Source organism: Rhodnius prolixus, unplaced genomic scaffold, assembly GCF_049639745.1.
Source record: "Rhodnius prolixus isolate KJV_2025 unplaced genomic scaffold, Rpr scaffold_4, whole genome shotgun sequence".
In the NCBI taxonomy this organism is placed as follows: Eukaryota; Metazoa; Arthropoda; class Insecta; order Hemiptera; family Reduviidae; genus Rhodnius; species Rhodnius prolixus.
This window is the reverse complement of record NW_027411614.1, coordinates 35,454,117-35,467,005: the sequence shown is the minus strand read 5'-3', so window position 1 is coordinate 35,467,005 and position 12,889 is coordinate 35,454,117. Positions and strand designations below refer to the sequence as shown.

The window sequence follows — 12,889 nt, the reverse complement described above, 5'->3', positions numbered from 1 at the left end:
AATATAAAAAAGCTTTGACTGAACAAAGTACTTTGACACTTAAATTTAAGACATTTCAAAAACTAGTCGATTTGTGCGAATGTTCGGTATAATTGTGCAAGAAGTAAAATACTATCGCAAACTTGAGAGGACAAGTCTTTCATTCAGAATATCTCAATTACAAAATAATCGAATCAACATAATTTTTTGAATCTTCTACACAATCTATGATCACGCATGAACAAGAATATTTACAAGTCAACCAACGTGGTGATTGTATTATACATAGAATTCAACATCCAACAATCATTACATTAAGTTCTTGCTCATTATACAACTGCAACGTCCATTTACGAAAATGTATTTCTTTAATTAATTCAAATGGAATTAAACAATAATTAATCTACAATTTTCTCCCAAAAGTCTAATAAATTCCCACGCCTCTTTAAAGTGTATATGTTCTATACTTCGCCTAGAATAATTTTTTAGTCAAACCACTTCGCAGAAAGTTAACCATGTCACGTTACAAACAATTGTTCTACGAAGAATTGGTATCGATAAAATTTAAGGAGTTGATTTATCAACGAGGAAGCTACAACTTTGAATCCATTTTTCTTTCTACCATCCATCTTATAATTGATATTATAGATTTATTAAGTTCCTGGACTTCTATTAGACCCGATAGAAGTTATTGAAAATTTTTCGGTACAGTTAATTTCATATTCTTATTACATATATCAAAGTTAGAGTAATTAATTTCAAGTTTGAAGTTGTTTGATGGGAGAGCTTGTGCATGAAGTCCAAAATATTCTTATGAATTCATTATTTAAGTTTAATTAAATATAATACTTCCCTTGAGGAAGTTGATAAAGTTTTAAATAAATGAGTTAATGTTCACACAAAATTGAAAGTTATTATTAAGGGGGAGGTCCACCAAAGGTTTTCCTCTAAATTCATGAGATAATACACCAGGGAGGAATAACGAAAGAGGATTCTATAAACTCCATCTTATTTATATTTCATTAAGCAATCAGTAAGTATGCTAATTCAAGATCAATTTAACATTAAAAATGTTGGTTATAATTTATTTTTTAATAATGCAAACGCATTTTATTAGGTTTAAAGTAACATATTTGTTATTTTGCTCAGAATTTTTGACGACTTGACTGACATATATTGTAAATATTTCATTTTAAAATCATTTTAAAAAAAGTAATCGAAATATTTAATTTAAAAATATTTTTTTTCAAGCAACATTTATTAAATTAATACTATATTTCAATTATTGACTGCAAAATTATTGGTATATTCAAAATACTTTTGAACCTCCACCTAGAGGAAAAGATACGCCAAATACAGTATACGGGCACCACGTAAAGGAGCACTTACACCATCCACTTTTTTTTTGAGGATGTGATCGTATACAAATTCTTTGGATTGAATGAGAATTAATAGAATCAATGAGGGATCTAAATTACTGTTTGCCACAGTCATAGCACCTACTAAAGGCGGAGCGAGCTAAAACTAGAGTGTCTCTAAGTTCTTCAATAAACTGGAATTGACAATCACCTTCTAAAATGTTAGCTTAATTACAATAATGGCTTTATAAAATAGAATTGTATAAAACTAACATTTTGAAGCAAATTAATCAATTAGAATAATTGCATGTTGCATACGAATTCTTTTGTGTGTTTCATTTCATATCCGTCGGCAACAGTTAGTTATAATACTCAGTAAAATGTTTAAGCACAGAACTTATTTCAGATACATCTCTAAAAGCATTGTCTACGACTCTACGCTGCTTAACCTTAGTTTTATACCCATATTACTGAGACTTTAACATCTATATTTGCATGGAATTATTACTGAATTAAATATTAAGAAGGAATTATGCAATACTAATAAACTTTAAAACTAATGAATGTTAATGTATTATTTTGCAACCAATGTAATGGAAACTACTAAAACAGCTACAATCATTTCATATAATTATTAAATTTGTTAAAACCAATAAAAAGCTGGGAAATTGTTATAAAGGTGTTTTTGGAGCGCAAAAATGGATGCTTTGTTGATTTTATCCGACAACCGGTATTTTTGTTCTTTAATTCTAATCGGAGTTAGATTCCATTAGTTCCAACTAATTTTTTGAGATTATCTCTACAGATAGTACAGAACATTAAAGCTATTGCTTTCATTTCAGTATCCTACAAAAAAAAAACTTTAAAAAAAATAATGTAACTGTTGAAATTAATCTGGAAGTGCACACAAGTGGTATTCAATTAAGGAATTCAATGACTGCTGAAAAATTACGAGAGCCAAAGAATAAATGGCTACGGGACTGAATAAATTTGTTGAATACAATTTTGTGGAGCTAAATAATTTTTACTTTCTCAAAAACGATAATTTACTGCGATTGGTCTGAAAAAATACATTCAAATAAATCAGCAGCTACAATTTAAGTCCCTCAATGAGATAATAAGTTATCTATTATTACTGTTAATTAATAGCTCATATTTTGAAGTCTTGAACTTTCCATTATCCTAAGTTCTTCCACCATGTTCAAAGTTCAGTGTTTTGTTACTTAGTGCAGCAGTACGTATCTTTAAAAGATATGATAAATCATTTTGGTCTAGTCTCCAAATTAATTGTCTAAGACAAAGAATAAGAGTGACTATTAAAGAAAACGTTCAAACTTAAAAGAAAAACACCCAGCTTTCCCAGTAAATAGAAAGGACCACACAAAAAAGAAAAGGCAAGGAAAAGCGCAAAAGAAAAAGACTGCTCGAGATTTATTCTTTCAAAAGAGTTCTCCCTCGTCTGTGCGAAAGGAGTTCAGTTACTCTCTTTATTCAGGCATCTTGAGGATGTCACTGTAAGAGGATTAGGTAAAAAATTGAGAGGGCACTCCTCTTCTAGATTCATTCCCTTCTCAAAACATCTCTTTCAAAGAAAAAAAAAAGAACATGAAATAGGGCGAAGAAAAAAACTGATTAAGGAACTCCAGCTACATTGCAAACATTTTTAACTTTTGAATTATCCAAACATTCTCAGAAATACGCATCGTGTGAAGTTTTTAGCAACTTCTAAGTTTAGACAGTGATATATTGGCACTTTTAAAGCACATATTACAAATTCGAACCATTCTTCAAAATACTGGCACACAAATAAACTGAATAAAAGATGAAATCTTTTATGATTTGAGCAATTTCCCAAATCCTCCTATGGAGCACATCCGTAAAATTAAGAAAGCTTCTTTTTTACTAAGCATAAGAATTATTATTGGGTTCCATTTTGTCTTCTTGGTTCTCGTACTAAAATAAGTGTTTAAAGATACAAAACCAATTGAAGTCTAGCACCAAATTTAGGAAAACTCGAATTTACGAATAATTTTTGACAAACATATTCATACAGATGATAGAGTCTGGGAAAGGAAAATTTTAAGAAGAATATATGGCCCCATTCAGGAAGGGGATAAGGAGGATAAAGACCAACAGGGATGTCAGAGAACCTTTATGCGGGATCAGGACTTCATTGGCCTTATCAGACAAGAAAGGATCAATTGGAACGCATGAAAAGAATAGCCAAAAAACTCTTTTTTGGACATCCAGGAAGGGCTACGAGGAGAGGGAGGTCCTGAGTGAGATGGTTCGACAGTGTTGAGCAGGAGTTAAGAGATCTGGAAGAAGAGCAGACCAAGAGAGACAGAGACGATGGCACAAGATGGTCCGTCATGAACCGTAGTGCCAAACAAGAAGAAGATGGAGGAATTTTCGAAAGTAAAATCATGAGTATAACCTTGAAGTCAATATAACCTAAATATTCTCAAATACATGAAACAAATGATCGTTAAATACATTTTTTTCCCCAAAACCATAAAGGAAATTTTCCAGAATTCTCCTTTGTGTTGAAGTTATTTGTTAGATAAGGATAGGTTATAAAAAAAATTACTTTAAGTAGCCACCTCTCTAGAGTTAAGTGGATAGCCAAGTCTTCAGATAACATGGCATCTCTAAGTGTACTCAGTCTAACAATATCCACACAATTAAGGATAAAAATGATATCAGTCTTATTTTTTATTATTTTTTGACCAAACATTCTACTTAGAAGACTTCAGCCACTTCAGAAAACAAAAGGTAAAATTTGTTGGCTTATATTGCTTAAAAATAAAAAAAAGTAAAGTACAAAGTAAATAATCCTGATTAATTACTGACTACGTTAACTCAAATGAAATCATTTCCGACAAGCATTTGTCAGAATGTTTCTCAACCAACTTGGTTTAAGTCAAAAGCTGGGGAAAAACAAATAAAAAAATAAGAACTGAATTTGGCAATGATTTTTTTAAATAAAATGGATCAATCAGTCATCAATCAATCATGGTCAAACATAGTTATAATGACAACCATCAACACTGACACGGAAGTAAATGTTCGTAACATTTTACGCATTTGGGTTTTGCACAATTTTAAAACAAGCTATATCCAGCTCATCATCACATTTATTGACGTCAACAAAAATCGGTGACCATCATTAAATCTTAAGGGATACAAAACAGATCTTTAAGGTTTATACTTGATTTTACTTTATTAAGCAACTTCCACTTCAGTCTACAACTTAAATAGCCATTGTATATTCGTTTCTTTCGTATACCCGAAACAACAACAAATTCTTTCAATAATTTGAAATAAATAAAATAATAATCATGAGATTGAAAAATGCTAGAACCGGATAAATTTTGTTAGAACGAATCGTATTTAATTTTACAATAGATTATTAAACACAATTCCAATTTTAATTCAGGCAGGGCTTTACGTCCAACTATCAATTAGGTATCGTGGACGGAGGCGATTAGCAAACATACTTTACGGTAAATTTCTTTTATTCATCTTTAAATAAAATCCAAGGCCTAAGACCGGGAATCGAACCCAGTACCACAATGCATATTAGCTTTGCAGGTCTCGCCTCTAACCGCTCGGCTACCGTGGCGCCTCAGTTCCAATTTTAATAAACTGATGCTATTTTCAAGAAGTTATGTTACAATATTTTGATAACAGACACTGGTCGCTAATTACAGGGCAAACAAAACTAAACAAACAATTATAAAAACGACAAGAAAATTGTCATTACTTGGAAACAACAGTTTAGTTCATAGTAAAACCATTATGTTTTTTCTTTCTTGGCAGCCCCGTTTTGCAGGCTCACTCACTACTCTGATAAGATGAAGAAGAAGTGGAAGAAGAAGAAGCTTAAGAGTGAGGGAGCGAAGTATGTTTCATGGGGCTATTATGAGAAATTCCACACTTGATGACAAACGATCATATGAGAGAGTTCTTGACTGTCGTCCCCACTTGGCCTTCCTACTCTTTCACAACAGATGTTCACTTACTCCACACTTTCAGGCTATATTTAGGCAATTTTTATTAAAAATAAATGTACTGGAGGGCTGTTGCACTGCACACAGGATGCTTGGATGCAGAACAGGATATGGTATCGGTGAAGAGGCACACGAGTGTTTAGTTGAAAACAGGAGATACGGACACCCTTCCATTTCTGCAATATTAACAGAAATAAATCAGAATAAAAGGCCTTCAACTATTCCTTATACCTGAATTCTCGCTGTTATGAATAAATAATATTCTTTATATTTTCTTCTCGTTCAGTAGAGCGAAGCGTGAATGAAAAGAACTAGCCTTTACTTCTTACTTAGTTACAATAATAGCGCTTATTTTACCAATGATGTTCCTGCAGATTTTTACACAAGTTAGGAAAAATAAAGCGAACTGTTTTACTCCTCATAAAACACCTGTTTTCTCTAATTCTGTCCAGTTTCGAATATTTATCCACCATCAGAGCCTAGACAATTTTTAAATACACTTCCAGTTCGAAACAAAAAGCGTATACCATATTATACCCTAACTCGAACTCCATTAAATTTGGATTGCAGCAAAAAATAAAATAAATAAAGGAGGATTTGCCCTTTATTTTAAAGAAAATTTAGGAATTTTACCTTTTATAGAAGACAAAAAATTGTCAAAGTTGGGTATTTTTCAACGTCACGCTTTTTCGTGCAGTTTTTTCCTATCGAACAATTTTAATACATCTAACAAATTGATCACCTATGACGCCGGATGAAAATCCAAACTCTTTTGAAATGATTTGAATACGTACATATTATGTACTTTCGTGTTTTAGTAGTCCCTTGCAAAGGACGTAGTTCAAAAAAAAAAATAATAATAAAGACTTAATTATAATCTTTGCTATGAATTTACTATTTAAATATTACTTGTTTAAAGAAATGTTACAATTAGATAGCTAAGCAAGGTAAAATATTAAATAATTAATTTCATCATTTCTTTATCCTTTGCAGCAGGGGTGGGCAACGTGGGGCCCTTTTAACATTTTCCTGCGGCCCGCGGCACAAAACGGCAAATAATAAAAATTTAAATAATATAATATTTCAAATTTTATGTTAATAAAGTTTGGTAATTTTCGCTAGTAGACAGACAATTATTGTCTCAGCGTTCAAATCTTATATTAGTAATCCGCGCTCTTTCTTTGTATGATCACTCGACTATTTAGTACGCCATTTTTACACCAACACAAAACGTGTTGTCGCCGTCGAAGCTGCGGATTTTCGCTTCTTCTCTAGTTATTTATTTTATGGGGATATATAAATGTGAATGCAATCGCATTATTTTTATTTCGTCTGGCTTTTAATAGAAAAAATGGTGAAGGAAGATATGAAGCAATTTCATAGAAGTAACTAATGCCGTTTTTTTGTTGATTTGTTAATAAATTTCATTTTAATAAATAATCTGTATTATAAATAGATAAAAACAATTAATACATAAGAACCCAAAATAAATATAAAAAGAAATATATATATACTGCGGCCCTCGGTAATAAACCAATAATCTTTTGCGGCCCTCGGTAATAAACCAATACCCTTTTTCAGAAAAAGGTTGCCGACCCCTGCTTTGCAGCCAAGCTCAGTTGATGATGACAATCAGTTGGCTTTCGGTGGAAATCTTGTTGCTTAAGAAATGTATACTCAGAGAGGTATTATATAATTTTGGCGGAAGTACCGCTTATTTAATCGAGAAGATAACCTCAGCCAATCCATTTCTATCACAAGAAATTGTACATTGTTATGCCAATGCTAGCGCAGCTTAGTGCACAGCTTTCGATGCATTGTTGCCTGCCGAATAAAGTGCACCCATATCTAGATTCTTAGGAAGAGAAATAAGAGCAGCTCGAATGCAGGACTTCTACGTTCTCACGCCATTGCAGTGAGATTATCCTTCCTTTTCAAAATGAGCGACATTAAGTTAGAATTTTCATCACTTAATTACAATTTATTTATTTATTGTATTTTTCTTTTGCTACTCTTCCATATTTGTAAATTTAACTCTCTACTACTGAATGTTAGTGAAAATTAAATGCAATAATACGTTAATAGGGTCGTTTGAAAAGTCCGTGCAAAGTCAGAGAGTTAGCACCACTGGCGCGTATCGAGGTTATGTTTAGTTAGTAGCATCTCTTGGAAGAACACACACTAAGTTTCAGCCAGATCGGTCTATTTCTTTGTGTTTGGCATTCGTTTGAATCGAGGAAGTCGAGTGATTTTCAAAAAATGGACGAAAAAGAATTTCGTGTGTTGATTAAACACTACTTTATGAAAGGCAAAACGCCTCAGGAGACTAAAGAGAAGCTTGATAAACATTATGGTGACTCTGCACCTTCGATTAGAACAGTTTATAAGTGGTTTCAAAATTTTCGGAGTGGCCATATGGGCACAAGTGACGCTGAATGTTCTGGATGCCCTGTTGAGGTTACTACTCCAGAAATCATTGATAAAATCCATGATATGGTGATGGATGACAGAAGAGTGAAGGTGCGTGAGATTGCTAGTGCTGTGGGCATCTCGAATGAACGGGTACATAATATTTTGCATCAACATTTGGATATGACAAAGCTATCCGCAAGATGGGTGCCGCGATTGCGCTCGCTTGACCAAAAACGAAATCGTGTGAAGTGTTGCAAGGACGGTTTGCAGCTGTTCCAGAACAATCATCAGGACTTTAAGCATCGTTTCGTCACTGTGGATGAAACATGGATACATCACTACACTCCTGAGACCAAAGAACAATCTAAACAATGGGTTACCAAGGGGGAATCTGCGCCAAAAAAGGCGAAGACCGTTCTTTCGGCCGGAAAGATTATGGCGACTGTCTTTTGGGATTCGCAAGGAATAATCCTCATCGACTATCTGGAAAAGGGTAAAACTATTATAGGTGCATATTATTCATCGTTATTGGACCGTTTGAAAACCGAGCTGCAAGAAAAACGCCCACGATTGGCCCACAAAAAAGTCCTTTTCCATCACGACAACGCACCAGCTCTCACCACAGCAGTTGTGGTCGCAAAATTAATGGAAATAGGGTCCCAACTTGTTTCACATCCCCCCTATTCTCCAGACTTGGCTCCCTCGGACTACTATTTGTTCCCCAATATGAAGAAATGGCTGGCGGGAAAAAGATTTTATTCAAACGAGGAGGTGATTGCAGAAACGAATGGCTATTTTTCAGACTTGGACAAATCCTATTATTCGGAAGGGATCAACAAACTAAAGCAGCGTTGGACGAAGTGTATTAGCCTAAAAGGAGACTATGTTGAAAAATAAAAAAGGTTTACCCCAAAAAATTAAGTAGTTTTTATTTTTGCACGGACTTTTCAAACGACCCTCGTACGTATCAGTTAGTGGTTATAAGCAATACAAAAAAATCACAATACTGAACCTTTAAAAACTCAGAAATACATAGACTTGCTTATTATAAACAAATATAGCAGAACAATTAGGTATAAATTACCAAAAATATCAATCAGGGAGAACAGTGAACGCCTGTTTAAAAAATTTGCACATCAAAAATATCCACGGTCTAAATTTCCATTAAAAATTATACCATAATGATTGTTCACAATACAGGGAACAATTAGCTAATTATTTATATATTCATTCATTTAATGAGTTACTAAATTTTACCACATCCTATTATAGGATTTTATTTAAATTTTTGGGAGTCTTTTTATAATCAAATTACTGGTAATGAAGAAAAATATTTTATATCAACGCTTATGAAAATTAATTACAAACAAAAATTATGAAAACCTGCTCATTGTTCTATTTAAATATGCAACAAATAAAAAGTAATGGAGAAAAATTTGAGGAATAAAAATAACGTTTTTTTGTTAAAGTATCGTTCATAACAATAAACAATGGCAATGAATTGTCATAAATATTGTATTTTAGTTAATAAAATATTAAAAAAGAATTAGTTTAATTTATGCATGAAACGACAACAGGGAATTTATTTTAACTGACACAAATCTTCTGATTATTTTATGAGTAACAGATAAATAAAACAGTCGTTAAACACATGTACAACCGCGTAGCAAAATGTTTTTAGATTGCCACACTAATTAGGTAGAATGTGTTGCCATGTTTTTTAAGAATAACTAACCAACTTCAATAGTGTATTGAAAATGATTTTTATATAGTTTGGCAAAGAATATTTATTGTTTTAACGTAAAATACTTACCACTTAACGGTTTTTAGACTGGCCGGATTGGCTTCGTAGTGGCAGAACATTAGGATGTCAGTGGATTCGTTCACAGTCACATTAGCTGGAGCCACAGTTACTATTGGTGGATCTAAAACATTGATTGGTATACGTTATTCTAGTTAAATTTGCTAAATACTTCTGATAATATTAAACCTTAATAAAAATACTTCCATAGAATTATGAAATAAGTTCTCTGCATAAGAACTGTAAAATAAAATCAGTACCTCGGAGGTATACAACTCTAAGTCCATTTTTTCAGAATTTCTTTTTTTAATCTTTCTAATACAAAATTATTGTTTTTTATTACCCAACCATCTGTTATGGTGCATCTATGTTAGTTATTATTAGGGAACGGATTCGTATGTATTTACATATTTTTTTCTAGGCAATTTACAGACGTTTTTCAACTAGAAGTATTCATACTGACACTTTTTAAGCCGTTTGAGTCTACTTTTATTTCACATATTTGGATGTTATCGCATATTTATACATATTTGATTAAAATAAATAAATATTTCTACATATTTAATCAAAATATGTACATATTTTTCATATTTTTCATTTTGGGCATATTTTCATAATTGGGAGGTGGTAGACAGGAAATGTGAACCACAGACTGTAGGGCTGTGAATCACAGTGCGTACAATGGTTATTGTAATTTACACAGAATGCTGCTAAACAGTGACGGGCACTTGTTAGTTCTTTGAAGTTGTCTGACGTTGTCTGTTCTTTCAGCTCGTTCGTTGAAGTGTCCAATTCATTTCGTTCGGTCACTTAGTGTATTCTTTTTTGGGTGAAATGCCACGAACATCGGCCTCAAACAAACAACTGGTTGCTAAATATCTTCGCGAGTTTCCAGCAGAACTTTTTCGAAGTGATGGAGACATTTTGTACTGCACAGCTTGTAACAAGCGCGTTTCTTGCTCTCAACGTTTCCAAGTCACCCAACATATTGCCACCGGATCGCACATAGAGAATAAAAACAGAAAGAAAGAGAGGACGTCCTATCAAGCCTTCTTTACATCTCCATCATCAAATAAGTCTACTCTGAGTACAGATCTGTGTCGGGCTTTGGTTAGAGCAGATATCCCTTTCCACAAACTTATTTATAATTGTAAAAATATTCTTTTCTTGTATAAATAATTATAACTTGCCCCCCCCCCATAAAAAAAAATGTCCATTTTACTTAAATATTCCAGAAAATATTTTAAGAAAATCACATATTTTCCACATAATTGACGAAAATAAATGCATATTTTTAATTAAATATTTGGCATTTTTAAATACATAAAAATCCGTTCCTTACTTATTATCCACCAAAGATTTAAGCAAAATAATTTCCGTGGGCTTATAAGTAAGAAAAAACTGCGAAAAAAATCTTTCATTTGCTCTTCTGTAAAAAATTTAAAATGTGACATAGTGTCGTGTACCTCCGAGGTACTGAAATACTCTTTTGAATATAGAGATTTCCAGATTTAACAAGAAAATTTCCTCGGGAAAAACATTCCCAAGAAAAGGGAAATACAAAATAAAGCCTAATTTTGCCGATCTTGGCTGTGGACAGAGCTTAAATTTAGCTTATTATTACATAAATTATAAATTTCAAAACTCGGTAATATTCCTTTGCTGTCAGGTCGTTCTTATCAAAACATAAATCCTTAAGTGACAGAACAGAATATGGCCCGTATTGTGTTTGAACTCTCCAAGGCTGGTTTAGGAACAATTACTTTTTTTGGCAGGTTGCAGAAAAAAATAAATCATAAAATATAAATACCTCTTAATTAATGTGAACTTGTTATAATAAAGTTGCGAGAACATGGACTAATTTAATAGTTGACCTAAACAACGGGTTATCTTCCGCACGAATCTGACACGAAAAAAGCCATTACATAATTTGTCGAGATAAAAAAGGGTAGCAATATCGTTTCGGTTAGTGCAGGATTTATTTGGAATTTTATAGGCATTTAAAAATTCAGCTCATAAAAAAATGGGCGCAGACGAAGAAGATTAAAAAAAAAATTGACATGTTTAGGTACAGTTCTGAAATAATTACACTTGGTATAACATTGAGCAAAGTCCTTGCTTAATTACAATTTTTGAAAGTTTGAATCCATAGTATTCGAACTTTTTAACATTATTTCAGTTATGAAGTTTTTATTTTTAATCATTTATTTAGTTACAATCAATGTATTGCGTTATAAGCAACAAGGGTAGCAATAAGCAACATTTACTCATATCAGAGTGGAGAAGTTACTCAGCGGTAACACTCCAATAACATTCTACATTCTACTGACTCTCTTCATCAGAGAGGAGATCGCGAGGCCACTGTCTTTTAAGACGTCTAGAAAGTGTTGTCTGGAAATGTTCTGGAAGATAGGTGTTGCACAAGTGGATTGTGATGTGATTGAATGTTAAGATGGAATTTTCTGTATCGTGTTTCAGCCACTTGTGTGAAGAAACGAAATGGTTCAAGACTGTGTAAATGGTTTGACTGGTGACGTAGAAAGGAGCGTTTACTATAGAGCGAAGAATTCTAGACTGCAAGGACTGGATCCTTTGGAGGTTGGAGCGTTTGATTGAACCCTACAGTTCGATGCCATAAGCCCAGACTGGCTTTAATATACTTACATATATAAGTTTTTTGTTGTCTGGAGTGAGTTTTGATCTGTTGTCGAGTAGTCTTTTCAGTTGTCGGAAGCGCCTGTTGAGTTCTGTTCTCTTAAGTCGAGTATGAGGGTTCCATGTAAGTCTTCTGTCAAGGTAAAGCCCAAGAGAGCGGACTAAGTTGACTACTGGTAAAGGAATAAGATTGTAAAAGACAGGAGGAAAAGTGATGCGTCGAAGAGTGAAAGTAATGTTTCGAGATTTTGTTTCGCTCAGTTTGATAGCCCATTTTTTGAACCATTTTTCTAAGGAGGTGAGGTTATAAAGTCTTTTTTCTCTTGATGCGGATAAAAATCACAATACAGAGCATTTTTGAACGAGAAAGATACCTTACAGTGAAAATGCGAGTATGAATGTGTTTTATGAATGCATTATTGTTTTACAATTAAGAACAATTAAACATTTCTATCATCTTCCTTTAAAAATATTATTCCTTGTAAGGATAAGGAGTTACACGTCCAATATCTAGACTCATCCTACATCTGATAACTACCAAACAAAATCTTCTGGAAAACCTAGAATTTAGTTTTGCCATAGGTTTTTAAGTTAAAAAAAGGCTTTCTTTTCATAAGTATGAAACTGCGGGTGAATAGTTAAATTTGGTAAAATATTAAAGGAAGCCTAAA

General features: G+C 32.9%; 1 protein-coding gene across 2 annotated transcripts in view; it reads right to left on the bottom strand.

The window, feature by feature from the left end:
- The window catches only part of nrm (neuromusculin), a 380,564-nt gene that overhangs the window by 65,047 nt on the left and 302,628 nt on the right, over positions 1-12,889 (bottom strand). For both annotated transcript variants that reach the window (XR_012459736.1, XM_074132269.1), the window contains exon 9: positions 9,576-9,687. Coding sequence is in view for 1 of the 2 variants with exons in the window: in XM_074132269.1 (XP_073988370.1) it covers positions 9,576-9,687 (112 nt within the window). In the remaining variant the exon portion in view is untranslated. The remainder of the gene's footprint in view (positions 1-9,575; positions 9,688-12,889) is intronic.